General features: G+C 37.9%; 1 protein-coding gene across 5 annotated transcripts in view; it reads left to right on the top strand.

The window, feature by feature from the left end:
* LOC126368411 (CUGBP Elav-like family member 1) overlaps positions 1–22,514 on the top strand; it is a 506,900-nt gene that overhangs the window by 66,586 nt on the left and 417,800 nt on the right. For all 5 annotated transcript variants that reach the window (XM_050012398.1, XM_050012394.1, XM_050012397.1 and 2 more), the window contains one exon: positions 7,110–7,176. In XM_050012398.1, the coding sequence (XP_049868355.1) occupies positions 7,124–7,176 (53 nt within the window). In that variant the 5' untranslated portion in view covers positions 7,110–7,123. The remainder of the gene's footprint in view (positions 1–7,109; positions 7,177–22,514) is intronic.

Here is a 22,514-nt window from a genome sequence, read left to right as displayed (position 1 = left end):
GTCCTGCGCTGCCCGCATCCAGCGGCTTCCCGCGACCTTTACCACATCGTTGGTCCACCTTGTAGCGGGCCTACCCACTAGGCGTCGTCCGACACGACAGCCCTATGGCGGCTTAATTAACCCTAACTCCAGGTTTGATGGGGTTGGTAATCCACCTCAGCCTCTGTGGTCTAGTGGTTAGAGCGTTAGGCTTACGATCTGGAGGTCCGGGTTCGATTCCCGATGGGGACATTGTCGAAATCACTTTGTGAGACTGTCCTTTGTTTGGTAAGGACTTTACAGGCTTGAATCATCTGATTGTCTGAAAAAATAAGTTGATTCCGTGCTTCGGAGTGCACGTTAAGCCGTTGGTCCCGGCTATTAGCCGTAAAAATACCTGCACCAACCCGCAGTGGAGCAGTGTGGTGGAGTATGCTCCATACCCCCTCCGGTTGATTGAGGGGAGGCCTGTGTCCAGCAGTGGGACGTATATAGGCTATTTATGTAATCCACCTCACAACCCACACGATAGAATAAGAATAACCATTTAGACATACGTGATAGGTGGTGAGCCGTATCGCTGTCTATAATGGTGGAGCCAACTGTGTTAGTAAATAAATAAATATTCGCCGTGAATTCTATCCTCGTTATATGAAATATTTAATACATTTCCTGTCAATCCAAATAACTTCAAACAAAACTGTTGTCGTCGCGTTAAAGTAAACCTACTTTTGGTGCCAATCTGATAACTTTTGGATGTATGCCACCACGAAAAGCGCATCTTTTTTTCTTAAAGATTTCATTAAGATATATATATATGTATTTTTTTCAATTTAAAAGTTTTGAACTATTCTTGGCAACTGTACTGATGTCAGAACTTGTTCTGTCGAACACAAAATTACACCTATTAAACTTTGAAACGCTTATCACAATGGAAAGTAGTAAAATATTTTGCCTGTCATCATCATCATAACCTGAAAATTGACAGGTCCAATTTTTTACAGAAGCGACTGCCTGTCTGACCTTCCAACCCGGGAATGGAAAACCAGCCCAATATAAGTATGTATGTATGTATAGGTATGCAACATACCTCCGGAAATGCATTTCTCGGGAATGTGGGTTTCCTCATGATATTTTTCTTCACCACTGAGGACGTGATAATCATGTTACTTTCGGACAATCAGGTGATCAGGCTGCAATGTCCTATCCAAACTAGGGATCACAAAGTATTTTTTGTTATATTTCGATCGCGAATACCCACTGGACCCTAAAGACCGTTATTTTAATATAATACATAAAGAGGTTAAGACTCTTTATGGGTGAAAACGTGTATACAAATTCGAAATTCGAAACAAAAAATAAACACAAAACATCTTCCTTAGTGTCTTCTTTCTACAACAAAATTGTTTTTTCGAAGTCCAGACGGCCACTCTAGCGCACTGATTTACGTCGACTTTTCCTCGTGTCTACCTCTTCTTGTCTCGAATTTCGTTGCTAAATGACCGACCCGGGCAGGCAACTTTTTTGGTACCAAGACAAAATGCAGGAAGGAAAATAATGATGTCGTGCTTGCTGTTGGTAGTTCGAATGTAGGTTTTGTCAGCTTTGTTCTATGAATTTACATAAATACATAGACGGGCATTTTTTTTTGTGACGTGACCTGTTGTAGATTTGCCGCAGATGGCATTAACTACTTGGCCGGACAAATGGGGAGCGCTGAAGGCTCTCACCCGGTACAACGTTTAAGACAACAGGCCTGAGGGTGCCCAGTTGGGCGCGAACCTCGGCTCAGGGCGTCGTCTGAGAGGAAGAATATTGAAAGGATTAATCGACCCTAGTGGGTCGATAGCGATAAGCGCTGAATGAGGGAAATCGTCGACCACGCCGGCGGGGTCGGTATCGGGTTTCTGAAGTGTTTGGTGTCGCGAGCTGATTGGCTGCCTCTATGGCTAGAGTAATCGGGTGGTCGGGATCGTATATTACGTCCTTCGGACGCCGATACTTGTCAGTACCGTCCCTAAGCGGGATGTATTCGGAAGCCGCAACTACCAGGGGATTTGGGTGGTAACATAGACGGGCAGAGACACAAGCCATCAAAAACTATTTGCAGCCACTGTTGATACAAAGTCATGTGATGGCTATGACGAACATCGTCATATTAGAAAGGACACAACCCCTCTGTCGGATTCTATGAATATATATTATGTAGATGTCTTATATGAATATACAGGGTGTTGACATCGTAATGATTACTGAGAAGACGATTCCGCTCATGATTCTGAGTAAAAATCAAGTAGAATTTTCCCGCGAAAAATTCATGATTGTTTTTTGCGTTTGTTTTTCAAACCTTTGCGACGGACAATTCAGAATAATGCTTTGAATCATCCGTCAAAGTTTTCGTTACGATATCTATCTAACTCCTTGTATTTCTGTGTTCTTCTTCATCTATCGTGTAGGTTGTGAGGTGGAGTACCAACCTCATCAACCATCAGGGTTACTATTGAGCCGCCAAAGGCCCCTGACATGGCTCATGTAACGACCAACGGCTTGACGTGTCTTCCGAAACACGGATCATCTTACTTTTATACAATCAGGTGATCAGCCTGTAATGTCCTAACCAAACTAGGGACCACAAAGTAATTTTTGTGATATGACTCCACCGGGAATCGAACCCAGGACCTCCGGATCGTGAGCCCAGCGCTCAACCACCGGACCACGGAGGTCGTCATTTCTGTGTTGATATAGTGCTACATATTTTCTTGCTGTTGAATTCATGATTATAATCAGAAATAATTTAATAGTATTTATTCACTTTAATCTGTCGTTTATTCACTTTTAAGCTGATGATAATAATTTCAACATACCTCTTTGTTGTTTTCATGTGTCTTCACTTTAGTGTGTCATTTTATTCACTTTAGATTATGAACAACGTGACATATTCTTAGTATTGTTTTTTTTTAGCATCGACTGGATCGTGCCTATCTAGTTAAGTAATAAATGGTATTCGAAGCAAAGCTACAATAAGTCACATCAAAAAAGTAAGGAACATTATCAATCAAGTATCATAATAATCTCAGCAGATGATTGCATATTTAGATTGCCAACAAATCATAACCTAAATCTAATGATGTTCTTCATCAGACAAATGCTTAAAGCGGGTACGGGTATCATTAGTCATCGAAATAAGCAATCATCCTTAAGCACCCCTTTTTAATTATGCAAAATCTGTCTCATTCGTTACCTCCTCCTTCGTTTCCCCTAAAAGTCCCCCCACACCATTATCTCGAAGAAATGGACAAAATTGTTTACTTGGGTATTATGAAAAATATATAAGATGGATGGTGCTATCCGTTTCAATTCTCGAAGTGTCGCCTTTGTCTCCTGTTTCTATTTTGGACAGGTGAATTTAAGGAATATTTCTCCTGTACGTACTGATATTATTTTCTCAAGTATTTCTTCCGTTTTTTTTTTTGATATTGTTTAGCTTTAGGTGTTCCGTTTTCAAGCAAATGAGATTGACCAAATGTGGTCCGAATATCGACTACTAACGAGACCTATGTTACCGAAATAGACCATTGAATAATAAACACCAAACCTCAATCAAATAAATGCTGTCAGTAAAAAAAGGTATGGCTAAATGAAAAATCATGAACGCTTTTTTTTTCTTGAAATATACCTACAGGAAGCAGTCTTGTTTAATTATTATGTTTGGAAAACCGGTTCTTACCGGATACAATCATCTTTTATACAGAAGATACAAACTTCCTCTCTGGTCATTAGTTTGTCACGTTTATTTATGTGTCTACATCGCTACACCATATAAGTGAACCTATAGGTATTTTGCTGTATAGACGGTGATGTAGTTGTATATTTAGCTTTTAAGTACGTCCCATTACTAGATATATTTTCTCTCAGTGTATGAACTACGCTCCAAATTCGCTTGGTGCCTAACCCTATTACTATTAATGAGGTATCCACACCAAAAAAAGAAAAAAAAAGTCCTGTCTGAAGTAAGTGTAGTTATCACTAACACAGTTGATTCGACTATTATAGACGGCGATACGGCTCACGCTATGACGTTGGTCTAACAAAAAGTTCTGTGAGGTGTAGCTTAGTTCATCTTTAGATGGATTCAATCAATTTCTTGCAAAGTAATAAAATTAACTGGTTGCACTAGGTTGGACCTCCTAGTTACATGTCGTTTCTGTAATAGACCAAAATCACCTACAAAAAGATACTGTTTTTAATTATGACAACTACGAGTAATAGTTCATAAATTCACGACTGTTTACAAATTATTCGCTGGGCTCAGTGACTGCAGTTTTGCTCTTTGATTGTACCTCTTCACTATACAGATCCCAATGGAAGATTACGACTATTCCGATTCCTGCAGACAATTCCTAATTTTTTTTCAAGTTATATTCGTCATATCCTTAACCACCGAAAAGGAAAGGGACGAATGATTGACAACTTTAATTTTAAAATGAATGAGTGAATGAATGAATAAAATAGACATTTCACTGATATGAAATCCGTTTGACGTATGCTGTCAACTTAATTCTGGCGGGTTATTGGCCAATATAAAATTCTGCCTAAAATTGACGTGTGTTCCATAAATTTTGTGCCTGTCGAATATCCGTCCCTTTCCGATTCGGCGGATAAAAAAATGACAGGTATAACTGGTGTTTAATATTTGCGCATATAAAAGTAAGTGATCGACAAGAAATGTCAAAAAGCAATATTGATTTTTTGGATGAATTGCTTCGATGTGGCCTTTTATCCCCCCTGAATTCAACACCACTGTTATGTTGTCTTTATCAATAAATAGTCCACTAAGGAGCCTATTAGCAACAAGTAAGACTACTCGAAACGTATTCCACAAATCTCGATCGTTTCTCACTCGGTGATTACGCGGAGTCGATTATCAATTCAACCCGTTCGCCGCTAGTTGGATGTCAATATTCATTTAGACCGTAGCCACGGCCGCGCGCGTGATTTGTCGCTCGCTTCGTCCCTGCTTCAGGCCGCGAAACGAGCGGTAAATGTCGTCCCAGGAAAAACTATAATATAAGTACATTAAAGAAAGATAAGCGCTGATTGCCCAGGAGAGTAAACATGCGTCAGGACGGTTTAAAATGTTTCGTAAATGACTTCTTTCGTGGTGAGAAAACCCAAAGGAGATTGTAAAACGAAAAGGTTATAAATGGATAGAATAAATAAGTACAAGTACGAATAAATGTTTTTTTTTCGCACACAAATAAGAGACTCTGCAAAATGTAATAAACGGTGTTGCGACAATAAAAAAAATAAACAGTTTATATTTTTAAACATGACATGTTGCCAGAATGCCCGATGACCTCTGGACCAAAAAAGCTACAGAGTGGGTGCCTGCAAATGCTGTCAGACGTCAGGGAAGGCCACGGAAAAGATGGCGCGACGAGGTAGACCGCTTCTCGAAACGGTGGCGCGAGCAAGCTGGGACAGGGAAGAGTGGAAGAAGGGAAGAGAGGCCTTTGCCCTGCAGTGGGACATTGAGGGCTATTATAATATTTTTAAAATCCACTTATCAAGTGAGATTGTGGATTCGACCATCCAGCTTGCCTATCATCTTGATGAGCTATGCACATTATAACATGAATATATATAGCATAGCTCATCAAGAAGATTAATCATCATCAAAATAAAATACATTTCACATGGCTGTATGGACATACTTCCCTTTGCCTTGGCTTTCGGGGCAAAATCAACCAAAAAAAATCCTCTGGTTTCGCGCCCACAACCGGAGGGTGACGTCGTGTTTCGAATACTAAATCGCGTCGATTCTGCCAAGGGGTGCGGGCGAAGTCGAAAATCGTTTTGTTATTAATAATTCGCCATTCGTTCGATAGAAATCCCCGGATTTGTTCAAGGATATTGTCTCGAAGTTGCAGACGCGACCGTTTGTTGGCTAGTGAGGTAATTGCCAAGGGGAAGAAAGTTGGCCACAATGCATTACAACACAATATTTTATGTTTTGTTGCGCAGAAATAAAATAAATCGTGAAAATAATACAATACGTCATCATCATCTCCCTAGCAATATCCCGTTTTTCACAGGGTCCGCTTACCCAACCTGAAGATTTGACAGGTCCAGTTTTTTACAGACGCAACTTCCTGTCTGACCTTACAGGTAAATTCACATACCCCCGAAAATGCATTTTTTCATGAATGTGGGTTTCCTCATTTATGATCTAAACATGATTTCAAAACAATTCGACAAATATTAGTTTACGGCTGTGCTGGATTGGAACCTGCGACCTCTGAGTGAGAGGCAAGCGTTCTACCAACGGGGTTACCACAGCTTAATTTAATACATCATACAATAAAAATAATTATATTTCACTGACACAGCCGGTTCGAATATTAAGACGGCGATACGGCTCACCATCTATCTATTTGGCATAACAGAAAGCTCGGTTAGTTGTGGGTACTTAGTTCATATTGCCATGGATGTATGTTTAAATAACCAGGGGCCTGTTTAATAAAACTTACAATTGTAAATTACAACGACAATTTGATGTTCATTGCGTAGCTAATATGAAACTGCAAAATATTCGTGATCACACACTCCGTAATGTAAATCAAATTGTCATTGTAATTTACAATTGTAAGTTTTATTAAACAGGCCCCTAATTAGGAATATAGTCGTCAGCTTATGGTATGTTTTGTTGTTAATAATACATTAAAATCTTATATGCTCTCAAGCAGACATTGTGTCTGCAAAAAAACAAAATCTATTGCGTGATATCTCGACACAAGAGACGTTATCAATGGGTATATTACATTAATTTCTGTTCAATTAATATTTGTGACATTTACTTATAGTTACATAGCTACTGCTTATGACACTAAATACTTGACGCCATAAAATAAAATACTGTAACCACAATACCAAGTTTTAAATTTATAATCCCAAAAAAATGTTTCTAATGATATATAATGCAATAAGTATCTAATATAAATCTTTCATACCCTTTTCGACTAGCCACCGTAGAGAATAGATATACCAACCCAAAACTGAAACGTTCGTTGACTTAAAATTATTGTCAAACTAATAAAAAATAACTAAGTTTTTATTCTTCCTTTTTTCAGATTTCTCGCAGTACATGGGAGATATGGAGGTCCAGGACTACAAGACGATGCCCGGAGGAACAGACAGGTAAGCCTAGATTCTTCACGAAACACTGCACAGTCACAGGACTTAAATAAGTATACACATATACACTGGCTAAGTTAGTTTTGTTAAGCTTAGTTAAGCGTAAAACTTAGTCAAGTAAAGCTTATACAGAAGTGAATAATTGTTCAATCTTACCCGTGCTTAGGGTAACTCACAAAGTAAAAATTTTATTGAAAATATTCTGACTAAGACGGGACGGGTCGGCTTGAAAACGATATATACGTAGAACAAATAAAACTAAAAAGTCCCATTTTGTCCGATGACGTCATGTTCTATGGAATAAATGGGACCTACCCAAAGTTTCACATGGACACAATGAGGACGCGCTGGTGTAATGGTCTCGCTCGACCTGCCTTGACGAAGTTCCGTACCGAGTCAGATTTTATTGATTAGATTTTCACTTTATAAAGCTTCTCTAATAACTATTTTTCATTGTTCAGTTAATAAAAAGTAAGTTGAAAGTAATCCCAATTCAGTCTATGAAAATATTCCCAGTTTCACTCCTTTTTGTACTTCATACTTTCACCTTTACTCCTGCGTAAACGATTTTATTAAAAAGTTTACAATCTTGCGAAGTTTGCTTTTAGTATGAAATTAATTGAAAGTTCTTAATAAGTTGGATACTTTTAGTAAGTACACCTACCCGCTCTGTTTAGTTCTAAGTACTCTTTGCTTAAAGCTAAAATTATGATTGGTACCTGATATCTAAACTATTCTCTAACTTTGACATTAATATTAACTTAACGAATAAAATAAGTAAAGTAAACTAAACGAGACATTGTTATACATATTTTGTGCTGACAATTATCTCCTTAGCGTCAGCCTGTTTTTTACAGGGTCTGCACACCTTACCGTTGTGATAACAATTACCTATGAATAATATTTTACATAATATAAATAATATCACGAAGGTGGATGTGTATACTTTATATACACTCTCCTCTTCGCCAGCCATATTACAACACCAGTTGGTTGGACCATTATAGACGATGATACGGATCACCACCCATCACGTTGTTCAAACAGAAAACTCGGTGAAGTGTGGGTACTTAGGTCATCTTGCGATAGAAGTCCCCATTAATAGGGGGCAAGCCTATTGCTATTAACCGGGTTATCCAGCGGGTTTAACACCGTCAGCTTGCGACTCTTTCTCGCTTCTACATACGGCGTCACTCTCTCACAGTACTGCACAGAAAGAGACATGTGATCTCTGTCGCGACGAGAAAGAGTCGCGTGTATACGGTGTTAAGCCCGCTGGAAAAGAAAATTGTTAAATTTGAATTTGGAACTTTATGAGAAGTGTAGTGGTTTATTTATTAAGAACATCATAGAAGGAAAGCTAGAAGGAAAAAGAGGGAGGGGAAGACCAAGAAGAGCTTACATGGAACAGATTAAAGAAAAGGTTAACGTCGTGTCTTATAGGGAAGTCAAGGTATTGGCCTTTGATAGACTGGAATGGAAAATGCAACACCGACAAGAGCGTGGCTCTTAAATTGATGAATTGATGATGAGTGGTTTATGATTATCTGTAATCCAAACATGAAATCAAACTTTTAAATTGGAATTCATTTGTTTGGAGCCTGAGGCGGGATTCAATTCTGTTACATTACGATGTAACTGTTCACCGAAAAGGGCTACCACGTACATAATCTACATGGACTCTAAAATGAACATTATTGTATGTGTAGTATGACAGCAAGCAATTGCTCACTCTCAACACAAAATTACTCGCCTATTTACCTCCCCAAGAACTACTAGCGTCATTCATCTTGTTTCTTTTTACTCTCACTCGAGCCCCGTTCGTCAAAGTGCAATATCATCAAATCACTGTAAAAGAAGTTCCATGATTCAGGCTTGGTGGGGGATGAAATATTACAAGGGGGAGGTTTCTTGCGAAGGTCGACGCGAAGTAAGCTTGGGGATATATGTAGCGAAGATTTATTTTAAAACGCACAGATGCTTGTAAACTCTTAAGGACTAAGTAAAGGTGCGGGTCTACAAACAGCCGTGGAATTGTGTAAAATCAGAACACAAAACGCGCAACTCCAACTTTTGTCATCACTTCATTTAGCCATTTCTTCCAGGATTTGTGTCCGGTTTATGGCAATAAGCTCGTCCCCTTTTACATGAGACATAGCTGGCGAGGAATCGATGTACTATACACCTCTGCCTACCCCTTCGAGGATACAGACGTTATGTTCAGTGGTTGAGGTAAAAGAGGTGCGGGGAGCAGAAAGCACCTTTCTGATTGGCTTACTTAAGATTTCGCAATTGGCGACATCATATATCTGGTCTGGTCTGGTGGTGGTCTGGGGGGGTTAAAAAGGCCACATCAAAGAAATTCATTATTGTTATTTGACATTTGTTTGCATTGCGCTGGTCTGGTCTGATCTGGGTTAAAAAGGCCACAACAAAGCAATCTAAAAAAGCAATGTTGCAATTTGACATTTACGCATATAAAAGTAAGTGCGCAATGCAAACAAATGTCAAATAGCAATATTGGTTTTTTAAGTGAATTGCTTTGAAATGGCCTATTTAACCCCCATGCCTATTAGTCAGCATTCGTTGTTTATTAAAAGTAAAAGTCTATTGTAGAGGTTGTACTATAATCGATGGTGAGTAGGGTTTAGCTTGAAAGCTAGCACCGGAGTAGGAACCTAACAAGTTTACCGGCGGCATCTTGTGTCGAGTCACTCACGGCGCATTTCATGGTACGTCGACTCAAGAAATGATATTGTTGGAAATATGATTTGAGAACGTAACAAATGTATTATGTGGTGCTCGGGAACATGTGTTTTTGAGACACATTTTTGACGTGTCGTTACTAATTTTGATGATCTTTAGTTTGCTGTGCATATTCTTAGGTAGGTGAATGTTGTCTTATTTGAATTTGAATTTCGAATAAATAAAATCATTCTTATATATTTTTTGTTGTCTGTTCAAAAATATGACACATTGGTATTCAACTTTTTTAAATGTATTATTCAATTTACTTAATTCATTATAAATTATATTGTAATTTTTATTATAATTATGTTTATTTATCCACTTCTTCAATTAATTAATCAATAATTCTTTATTGCACAGAAATATAAACTCAGGACATGTTTAGACGAATAAAATAAACACAATATTCATTCTTCTATTTTTTTTTTCATATTCACTCATCATTAATTTAAGAGCCACGCTTTTGTCGGTGTAGCATTCTCCATTCTTGTCTATCAAAGGCTAATTCCTTGACTTCCTTATGAGGCACGACGTTCGCCTTCGGTTTAATTTGTTCCATGTAAGCGTTTCTGCTTCTCTTCTTTGTTTTTAATAAATTCGTTGTGCCTTATTAAGTATGTTGTATCCCCCATTGAGTAACTATTGCGTACCGTTTTGAGGTCTAATATATACTCAAGAAATAATTACACTCAATTCATATTAAAAAATGTCTTAACGAAGTCTCATCCGTCTAAAACTACTGCAGCTTCTCATACCCTCTAAATCCAGGGAAGAGAAGCTGCAAGAAAAACTTCGGCACAAGGCCCTAGACATTCTTTTAAAAAAACATTAAACATTATTATACCATTTAGTAATTTGACAGTTTAATATCAGTTTCCAGACAGTTAATCCCATGCATTCACATCTTCAAAATAATCGCTAACATTATTGTATTCCATCACGGAAAATACCTAGGATGATCCCTTCTAATCATGTGGAATAATGAGCAGGTGTTTCCATCCAAAACAAAAATGTATCCCTATAGTAAAGAAATATTTCCCCTGTCACATTTCATCATATCCCAGAATTATTGTTTGTGACATTATACGCGTTTCTTGTTTCTTATTTGTCACAGTCATTATTCCTTTCGTAATTTGTCACTAGATACTTTTATTGCTTCGTCGGAACGCGATCTAGTGATCATTATACGAGACGTTTCTGTTTCCCAGTCAAATAAGGTGAAAAAACATGAAAAAACAATACGGGAACTCAACATAATATTTTACGTCGAGTCATCTGCATACCTGAGAGAATTTTATTTTAGGAGGTAAAAGGAAGAGCTACTAGGGTTTCGGAAAATTTTGCGGTAATGGTGAAAGATAAAATGTAGTCTTAAAGTCTTCATAAAAATGAAAATAAAAAAATAAAAAATCAAAAAATGTAGAAATGCAGTCTTGGAGAGTAGTCTTCGATCATGAATGTTGGTAGATACACAGTGAATTAAAAAAAAACACAAAATCCAAAATTACAAAATAAGTAGAAAGGTCCATTTGCGAATGAGTCATTTGTCTACTAAACCAAATGTGGGCAGGTTACAAAAGAAACGTTTTACCTAATTCCTAAAATAGCCATGTTAGTGTTACAATAATTCATAATTAAGTAGGAAACTACGTCAAAAAAAATGAAATTCTGATTACGAAATAAAAACAGAAATAAAAGTGACTAAAAAGTTTTCTTTTTCAATTTAACTTATTTATGAATTTTAATAAAGAAAATTTCAAACACGTTAAAGACACGTTTTTCTGTGAAATCACTATTTGCTTTTTTTGGGCGGCTATTTTAAGATACTTTGCCTAACATATACAATTTTTACAACTCACACAAAAAAACGTAAGAATAAGAATCACCCATTTCCTCTAGCAAGGAGGTAAGGAATGTGCATTCTATTGCTATTATGTTATTAACTGTCCGAAGATGACATTAAAGAAAAAAGTAGTCAGTTTGCGAAGTAGTTCAATTGAAAAGTAGGCGGAATGCGAAACAGACTGTTTGCTAAGTAGGCAGTTAGCGAAGTAGTCAAACAGAGAAGTGGGTAATGATGCGAAATAGACAGTTTTAGAAGTAGACCACTGGCGCCGGAGGGGTATTCATTTTGTCATTTTTGTCTCAGAGCTAGCGACAAGAACAGCTGTAGCCTGGACACATCTCCAATATTTTTCTTCTTCTTTTTCCTCTCTTTTTTATCTTCCTTTTCCTCTCCGTAATATGAAGGCTAGTTTCCAACTAGTCAAATCAGTTACTTCATACTTCATTATACGTCAAAACACGAAAAAACTACGTACGGAATTTGTATGAAAAAGCACACTGTAACGTTATAGAAAAACGTGATAAAATGTCGAACTTATTATAACTTTTTTCTTTATTAAATTTAATAGGATAAGATACTTAAATAGAAAAAAGAAAATCTTTTTCGTTAGTTTTAGATCTGCCTTTATTTAGTCATCAGAATTTGATAATGTATTTATTATTATTTATTTATTTTAGTACACGATCCAATTGTTACAAAGAAAAAACCCACGTACTTATGGCCAGAATAAAATGGTTTTGCTAGAGTAATGATGGAAATATTCGTGCAAAAACTCGATAAAGCTAAAATTATAAATGAAAACTTTTCGATTTTATTCGTTATTACCTTCTATTCGAAACTCAAAGCATATTTTTAAATATATCGATAATTTTTATAAAATTCAATGAAGAATATTAAAATAAAAATTTAAACTACCTTTAGGCTGAAACGACGGCAAAATTAAAAATAAAAATATTGTCGTAAATGTCATTAGGTAGACCCTTTTACGCACGCGCTAGTAGGTAATGATGTGAAAGGTTTCGCATGAGCCGTAGTTCACGCCTGGGCGCTGACCACTGGGCCGGCAGATCTGGGTTGTACGGGCTATTCTCGTATGTACCCGCCTTTATGAGATGGGCCAAGGCAGAAGAGGTTTTGATATTTATTTATTTCCACACTTAATCTACCAATACAGGTTTACCCCAATGCGACAGTGTAGTACAGTCATGAGCAATATAATTGCCCCCTTTAGGACTCTGTCGCACCAACATAATTTGACATTTAGTGAGAGTTACAGTTCAATTTGTCAAAAAAGTTAATGTGAAATGGTACCAAAGTGTATACATATAAATGCTCGTGATCGTACTACAAAACAAGTTTTTTTTTAACAAATAATATAAAGTTATTTTTGATAAACCAATCAGGCTGCATGTGAATAAATTATTGAATGGCGTGCGTGTTTTCAGTATTAAGTACCAGTCTCCGTTGTCTAGTGGTTGAGCATTGGGCTCAGGATTCTGAAGTCCTGCGTTCGAATCCCGATGGGGACAATATTAATAATAAATACGTATACTTAACGCAATCAATCAAGACTCGTTTGTAAGCCGGCTTCATTGTCCATTGTCTACCATTATAGGTAGCCCAGTTGGTAGAACGCTTGATACTCACTTTGAGGTCGTAGATTCGATAAGCTAAACCAATAATTTAAACCCAGCATAAGCTATTGACACTCACTTTGAGGTCGTAAATTCGAATCCCAGCATAGGCCTAAACCGATAATTTTCAAATTTGTTTTGGAATTAATGTTTGGATCATAAAGGTGAGGGAACCCACATTCCTGAGAAATTCATTTCGGAGGGCTCGCTTTTCACTTCTGTAAACAACCTGACCTGTCAAATTTTCAGGTTAGGTAAGCGGACCTTGTGGGAAATGGGAGAACGCTAGGGAGATAACGATGATGATCTACTTTAATGCCAGGAAACCTTAAAAACTGTATATTTAAAGTTGCACTTTGAAATAATAGTTAATAAAATATGTATTAAAATGTTTTTAAATGTGGTGATTATAGTTTAAAATTGTTTCCTAATAATCATTAGAAACATGCACACGTTTACCTTTTGTTTTTTCAAGTCTTTCTGAAATGACTCCTTTTTATTTATTTTACCTTAAAATAAAATAGTAATACTAATTTATTTATTTCAAGAAATATGTCTGATATGTATTAGTAAACTTATTCTAGATGTTAGTGGCCTTATCTAATATTAGACGCTATGATATGCAAGTCACAGCATCTACGCAGATACGGGCAGTCGAGCCGCGGTACCTATCATCGCCAGCCGGGTCTGCATGACAACCGCGCCGCGCGGCGCGAAATATATTGAACGTAGAATATAAATTGTTTAATAAAAAAAAGGACGCCACACACAAAGAGAAGACAATAACATCACTTGAATTTTTTCACAAAACAATTACAAAAAGCTTAGGAGGATGTTCATTAGAATGATCATAAGGTGGTGGTGGACGTCTTGAGATAAAAGGGCCTCACTCAGCACAAGTGGCAGCGTGAACCACGACGCTGGTATTATGTGGACCCTGCTGGGTGAGGCACGGACGTCGTGTTTCATAAATACGAGCAGATGGCTATCTAAGTAGATGGACGTCATACGGCTATTGGTCGAAGCGCTCAATATAATTCGCGCCGCGCGCCGCGCGGTTGTCACGCAGACCCTGCTGGGCGGGGATGCCGCTACCCCGCACCCTGCGCACCAAAAACGAGCATTGCTTCCTCATAGTCGTATAAAAGCAGTCGACCGTACCTTCCTGCTGTCGGTTATACCTGCCTATTTTTCCTGTTTCTTTATCGCCATTTCTCGTGTGGTAAATATTTAACGGCTACCATTACAGCTCCCGTCTATCTCTTATAACTTGCGAGGAATCCATTACGCGCCACAAGGGGCTAATTCGAGTACATCTAATACAGAACAGTCAGATGCCTATGTATGAAATTCATTGTTCATGTTCGATAGGTGCATTGTAGCAAAGAGGATAGTGCATACTGTCATCGCTAGTGATATTGATGTTGGGAATAGCAGAACTGTAGCTAATTTTAGAGTTATGTCACACGCCGGACACTTCATACGAAACACCTAAAAAAAAAAAAAATTGTTTATTATAAAAGGATGCCACGCACAAAGACAAGACAATAACATGACTTAAAAATTTTCACAAAACAATTAGGTACAAACAGCGTCGAGGATGTCCACCACCTCGTTTTACACAGACACTACACATTGACTGAGACCGAGGGAGGGGGGGAGGTAAGCCTAGCGCAGCTAAAAGTTGCCGTTCTGTACGTAGTATTATCCCTTATTCTATGGTAATGTGACACATAGGACTCTCCGTACAAAAATCTCATTCTTACTGTGTGCTTCTAACACGTAAGTGCGAGCGAGACACAGTCCTCGCGCTCTCTCACTTACTGTTTAACGGCTAACAGCCATTTAGGACTAAAGTAAGGCCCAGGGAGAGTAAGGTCGACGCCCGGTGCGCGGCGGAGAGTTACTATTTTATACGTAGTATTATTCTTTATTCTATGATTATGTGGAAATTCTTACAGCATGATAACATTTAACGTGCTTTTACAGTGCAAAAAAGATCTCTATGTTCTATGGTATGAATTATTAGCTGTAAAGATCACTTCAAACGCCTAGGCGTTACCTAGGTATCCTTTACCGACTTTGTGCTAACGGGTTTTTTAAATTTTAGGCTTAATCTAGAATATATTTAGAGAGAGAAGCAGCGATAGGGCTCACCGCCTAGCATGTCGGTCTAACAGAAAGCTTGATGAGGTAAGATGGGGTACTTAGATCTTACATAGATGTACCTCAGACTACCCCATTGGGATATTTTAGGTTTTGGTTTAGTTTTTAGCTATACTTGAGTTAAGTTTTAAAATTTCTATCAAATTTCTAAGTTTAGCATAATGGCACCCAAGACATTCGCATCCGAAAATCTGATCCAATTTTAAGTCCCATTTGCAAGCGGACCGAGTTGCAGAGTAGTAAGAGTGGAAAATGCAACAATGGGGCGCAGACGCCATTTATTTTTAGTAGCTATCAATGACAGAACTATCCTTAAAGCAAGAGTGGCGGGTCGATATCCAATCAGCTTTGCTGCGGGCTGAATTACCTGCCCGTGATTAGGTGCCGTCTAAGCACTAAATGCAGGCACGTACCCAGAAGATGGTTGAGGGGCGACGGAATTGACGACTCGTAAATCTGACGGGTGCTGTGGAAGTCTTTGTACAGTACAGGGCTGAAGTTTGAAGATAAAATTACAATCACTTTGTTTAATTTTTTTTAATGAAGCATAACCTATAATGGCACCACTGTTGTATCCCTGATAGGTAGAGGTGTATAGCGCACCCATTCCTCGCTAGCTCTATTAACCGGACACAAATCCTAGAAACCACGTGATATTAATAAACTGTATTCAAATTCATAGTTATTTTCAGAGGTAAACCTCTAGGCCTGAAGGCTCTGGTAGAGTCTGACCCTGAACTTCTGAAACTCCTCTGTCTATACTGGGGGCGGAAAGCAAGAAGGAAACCACTGCCCTATTTTTCCCTAAAAGTAGCATGGAGAATGTGCTACACCGACAAGAGCGTGGCTCTTAAATTAGTGATGTGATGACGTGAGCCTGAACTGGGATTCAAACACTATTATGTAAATCTCCGAACAGGTGTATCACGGTTTTTTTTAATATGCTTATGGAACAATTTCTTCGTTCGTATACCCGTATTAATACAAGTAATCGTTTTTCAATTTTTACAACATACTGAACTGAAATGTTACGATTTAGACCTGTCAAAGTGGAAAAGCCAGTGTTTTGACATTCATTAGCATAGTGATTGTCAGTCGTGATTTGGCCGGTCGATTATGTTATGTTACTGAACAAAAATACAGAAAAGAGTTCATTTTGTTGCTTTAATTCAAAATTATTTATAGTAGGTACTTAGTCTTTTAATAATACACACTAACTAATTTTAAATTCTATATTGGCTTGTATAAGTTTATAAGCTATTACACTGTATCTCTGAATTCGTCTCTGGGTCCACTACAAGAAAACTGTAGACGGCGAACATTAAACTTGGCATCCTCTCTTTATATTTCCTCGATATCCATTAGCCAGGTGTTATATTTTTCAATCTTTTGATATATCAATTAGTGATGTAACGAATATTCGCATTCGCATATTTCTTGATATTCGCACTCGCATTCGCAGAATTTTTGCGAAGATGAGCGTCAGATAAAAGACGCGTTTAATGTGTAAACCATTTCAGAGTTTACCTTAGTAAAGAATTACTTTTATTCTAAATTTCATGTATGCAGTGTTTTGAGAAATCTTGGGTGGTATTAATTCGAGACTGCCCTCAAGATCATGTCAGTGTGACAGTTCGTATATAAAAACATGGACTTGAGCACGATCTTGAGGGCACTCTCAGCTGAGATTAGTTTATTAATACCACCCTTAGAGTCTCCTCTAAGATTGGGACTGTAAAACTGTATTTTTTTGTAAATCTTTATTTAATGAGCTTTGTCTAAACAGTCCCAAGGAAAAATAGAGGAAGACTTGGAACCAAAACGATATTATACCTGTATAAAACTGTTCTAAGTACATTTTGATTGATTTTTGTAGTGAGTTCTATAAATTATCAATATAACTTGTTAGCAATTCCTTTCCTTGTGTGAAAAAAATAATGGACTTTTAAGGAATCTGATAGGGTAAGGTTTACGTTGATATTGTACTAATGGTCAATAAATTTGTTATTACGATAATGAATGCGCTATCAGAATAATAAAACACAAACATAGCATCATAGCTGTGTTCGCGAAGAGGTGTATTGTATACACACCCTTCTCGCTAAGTTTAAGTCCCAATAGGGGGCGAGCCATTAACCGAAAAATGTTCACTTTCAATATTGGCTTCCACGCAACAAAAACCAATTCCAGCTATATACATGTACCCTTTTAAGCCATAAATACACCCCTACCAAACTCTACCACCCAACTTTCAATACATCCCTAACCTGACACAGTTGATCAAAAACTTCCAAACTAGATTTCCGACAGATTTGCCATTGGATCGAAAGCCATAAATTCCAAGCAAAGCAACAATGAACCAGACCTCGCAGACTTGTCAAAGCTTGCTTCGTCTGAGGACGTTGTAGTACCCTCGACAACTTTATTTATGAGAGAACTTGTCTGACTGAACAAGGGGAAATAGAGATATCTTTATAGAGTCCGCCTTGTGCCTTGTTTAGGATTTTGATTTCGTTTTCTAGACGCTGTTTCGTCTTGGGCCTCAGCTTGAGGACTTGATGAGTGGGACAAGTACTTCATTTACTAACAAGCAAAGACAAAAGTCACGACCGTTGCATTTCTAATGGTGTAAATCCACCGCAATATGAACTAAGTAGCCACACCTCACCGAGCGTTCTTTTAGACCAAGGTATATGGCTTTGAACAGAAACGTCGGGAAGAGCTTGATTTGAAACGCGACGAGCTGAAGGCCCGACCATCTGCCGCCATAACATATAATTATACCGGAGGTGTGCTGACGTGCAGTGAATGTGGCCGTACATTCACTGCTAAGATCGGTTACGTCAGCCACATAGAGCGCATCTTAGGCGTTCCTAGATTGGAGACTTGTCGCCATGGCCGAATACGGCTGGAAGAATACATATTATATATATATATATATATATATATTGGTGAGCCGTATCACCGTCTATAATGGGCGAACCAGGTGTTAGTAAAAACTTGACTAGATTTCGATTCGACTTATGCGATATGTTAAATCATGTCTTTTCTACACTCCCAGTTCAGCTGAGCCGTATCGCCGTCTATAATGGTCAAGCCAATTATGTTAGTGAAAATTTCACTTACTAGACACTTCGATTCGACTTATGCAACACGTTTAATCGTGTCTTTTCTTCACTCCCAGTACAGCTGAAAAGTGGTACAACTTTCTTAATCTATATTTAAACCAACAACTCGCTAAGCTAGGTCATTTTCTGCTCATACTTCACAGCTTCTTTACATTTTATTCTAATAATATTTTAAGGTGGAAAGTCTAGACCGACTAAAAAGTTCTCTACCATAATGAAAAGGAAATTGGTCTTATCACGCTCAACAGTTTTTAATTAAAACATAGTTTGTCGAGGTCTTAACTGACGTGCAATAATTAATTTGAATATTAAAAGTCGATCGTGCAGTTTTATGTTAATTAAGGCTCTTTTCTTCTTTATTGTTGAAGCTTGGCTATTTGATAAAGTTGTTCGTAATATAACATTAATAGTGTATCGTCGCCTTAAAGTACTCCTTCACCGGGAGCTTCACCCTGTAATGTAATAATTGTGATTCAGTTTTGAGCATTACGTTACAATACTTTTTTTTGATGTGGCTTATTGTAGATTTGCTGCAGATGGCATTAACTACTTGGCCGAACAAATGGGGAGCGCTGAGGGCTGGTACAAAATTTAAGACAACATGCCTGAGGATGCCCAGTTGGGCGCGAACCTCGGCTCAGGGCGTCGTCTGAGAGGAAGAATATTTGAAAGAATTAATCGACCCTAGCGGGCCGATAGCGATAACGCCGGCGGGGTCGGTAACGGGGTTCTGAGTGTTTGGTGTCGCGAGCGTAAATATTTGAGAGCAAATATTTTGCAATCATTTCTAACAGCCATAACACATTGCGAAATGATGTAGAATTAAAAAAAATTAAATTGACCTTTAGCAAATTTATCTGTAATAATAACGTTGATTAAATGATTCTGATAAATATTTTGAAAACCGGCAAATAAAACAAAACAAGTTCAGTTCACAAATAACGTTGTTAGTCAATACACACTCCCTACCAGATTATAAATAAAAGAAAGAGAATATTCCGGAGTAGAACGGGATTCTCAATTAATAAAAATGGGTTTGATCTCAGCTGCATAGTTTTTAATATCTGTAATGAAAGCTGCAAATATGATGCGAGGGAGTATACGCCGGCTGAGGCGCTAACTTTCAGAATGAGATGTTTGTAATGGGTGGCAGCGGACATGAATGTAATAGACCGATACATATTTTCTCAATATTAGTTCTGAACGGCCTCCGTGGTCCAGTGGTTTCAGCAATCAGCTCACGATCCGGAGGTCGCGGGTTCAAATCCCGGTGGGATCATATCACGAAAATCTTGGAGATCGCAGGTTCAGATGCAGCACAGACCAAAACCAATGATTTTTCGAATTTATGTTTGGATTGTATATGATTATCACGTGCTCAACGGTGAAGGAAAACATCGAGAGGAAACCCACATTCCCGAGAAATGCATATTTGGAGGTATGTGTCCTAACCTGTATTGGGCTGATTTTCCCTTCGCGGGTTGAAAGATGAGAGACAAAGGCTTCTGTAAAAAACCGGACTTGTCAAATTTTCAGGTTAGGTAAGTGGATCCTGTGAAAAACGAGATAATGCTAGGAAGTTGACCAGTGTTACCAGCGCAATTGCTTATAATAACTATAGGCATAAAAGAAAACATAAGTTCACAATAAAATTATATCCCATTGGGATAGTCAGAAGATGAACTAAATACCCCACACCTCACCGAGCTTTCTGTTTGACCAACGTGTTAGGTGGTGAGCCAGCGGTAGGTGGTGGTGATAGGTGGTGAATATAAAAACGCCACATCGACGCAATTTATCTAAAAACAAACTTCTAATTTGACATTGCGCATGTAAAAGTAAGTGCGGCAGGCCGAAAACATCACAGCACTGTTATTCAGTTAGGTATGTAAATTATTTTACCACCTTCGTTTCGAAGAATTGTCGAATATAATTATTGCTTATGTATTGCTTAGATGTGGCCTTAGGTAGAGCACTGTCATGGCTTGTGGATGCTAAGGTATGTATTTACACTGACCGCACTACTAAATCGCTGTTCCACACTGCCCATACGCACACCCCAGACTTCATTTCACAGCGATACCAGCGCCGTCGTCGGTGCATTAGTAAATTACTCACGTTCCCAGCCGCACTCTTCAAACTTGGAATTTGTCACGAGATTTTACACCCAACTCTAAACTAATTTGTTTAATTACCGCCGGCGACTGCGCGGATTAGTTTGTTATTTATGGACTCGCATAATTCAATTTTGTGAAGGCAATTTTGTGTAATGAATGCCGGGGCGACCTATTCTCTTTGAGGGACTGGAATGCGTGAGTTGGTGTTTTATATGTGGAAGTTAATGGAAAAAGATATTCATTCATTCACTCAGTTTTGTCAAATATGCTGCTAATTTTTAATACGATCTACTCTGAACCGGCGTGCGTGTATGGAGCGATTGATGAATTTGGAGGAAGGAAGAGAAATGTGTCAGGATTGAAGCAAATGGATTTCTATAGTCTCTGCTTACCCCGATGGGAAATAGGCGTGAGTTTATGTATGTGATGCTAAGGTAAAAAAACCGAGGTTGGAAGAAAAGTACAGGATCTGGTGTCGAGACGAATTGCTAATAATAATGATGTGTTTCACTTTGCACAACATGACAATATAATATGATCATGTGAATCGCAAGTATAATATTATAATGAGGGTATGTATTCATGTCAAATAACTTTAAGAAAAAAAAACTTATTTCAAAGAGTAAAGTTCCACTGAAAAGGTTAGTATCAAACCTAAAGTGAAAGTAAGTAGGCCTGCCATACCTACGGCAATAAGTTACCATAACGACAAACTGTAGGGCGTAAAATGAGCCTTACACCGTTGCTGGGGCAAAGCATAATGGAATAAAAACATAAAGAGCATTAGAGTGGGAAGGACCGTTGTATAAAACTGCGAAAGGAGGAAAGGTGAGTACAGACTTGACTGAAAGTTGATGAATACAAAATGACGACTTTTAGAGTTTTAAGAGTGAGCTTTACCGCAAGACAATCTTCGTTATAAATAGTACATTTTTGTAGGAAATTTTTTTTTTGCAAAGTGAGATCGATTACATAATATCCAGGTGACACGAAAGTGTCACGGAACCTTTTGCCACTGACTACACCTGCAGAGCGTGTGGTAGACCTTGCCGCTGTTGCATTGGCTTAACGAATTGGACATTTTGCGAATTGGACATTCTGAGAATTAGACATTTTGTGAATTGGACTATTTGCGACCGGTAGACATTTTGCGAATTGGACATTCTGTAATAATGCCTCTGTATAAATCATCTGAAAATTATGTACGAGGCCTGATGATGATGATTTAAGATTCGCAATTTGATTTAAATGGTAGCTGGTCATACATACATACATACATACATAAGATCACTTACTACTGTCCTGACACACTAATTTCGCTTCAGCTGATCATTTTTCTTATGTTTTAATAGACAATTTGTTATTAGGACTTCATATCAACAGTGTCTTCTAATTGCTTGTAGCTCAGCCTACTCCATTAGGTATTAAAGGGTTGAGTTTATGTATTTATACATATCGTACATCTAGTTCTTTAAAGTCATAAATGTATTTTTTTTAATTTTACAGGAGAGCGCTTTAACGATTTTTGTTTTGCCACATCTACGTTAATTACTAAGTAAAATCAGTTTCAGATTTTTTGACATTTATGACTTTTAAGAACTAGATGTGCGATATGTAGGAAAGTGAGGATGCTATGTAAGGATAATGAATGGGAATTTGATTGTTTATGGTATGAAAGGAGGATGGTTAATGAATGTAGTCA

Source organism: Pectinophora gossypiella, chromosome 7, assembly GCF_024362695.1.
Source record: "Pectinophora gossypiella chromosome 7, ilPecGoss1.1, whole genome shotgun sequence".
Taxonomy (NCBI): Eukaryota; Metazoa; Arthropoda; class Insecta; order Lepidoptera; family Gelechiidae; genus Pectinophora; species Pectinophora gossypiella.
This window is presented reverse-complemented; position numbering and strand designations above follow the sequence as displayed.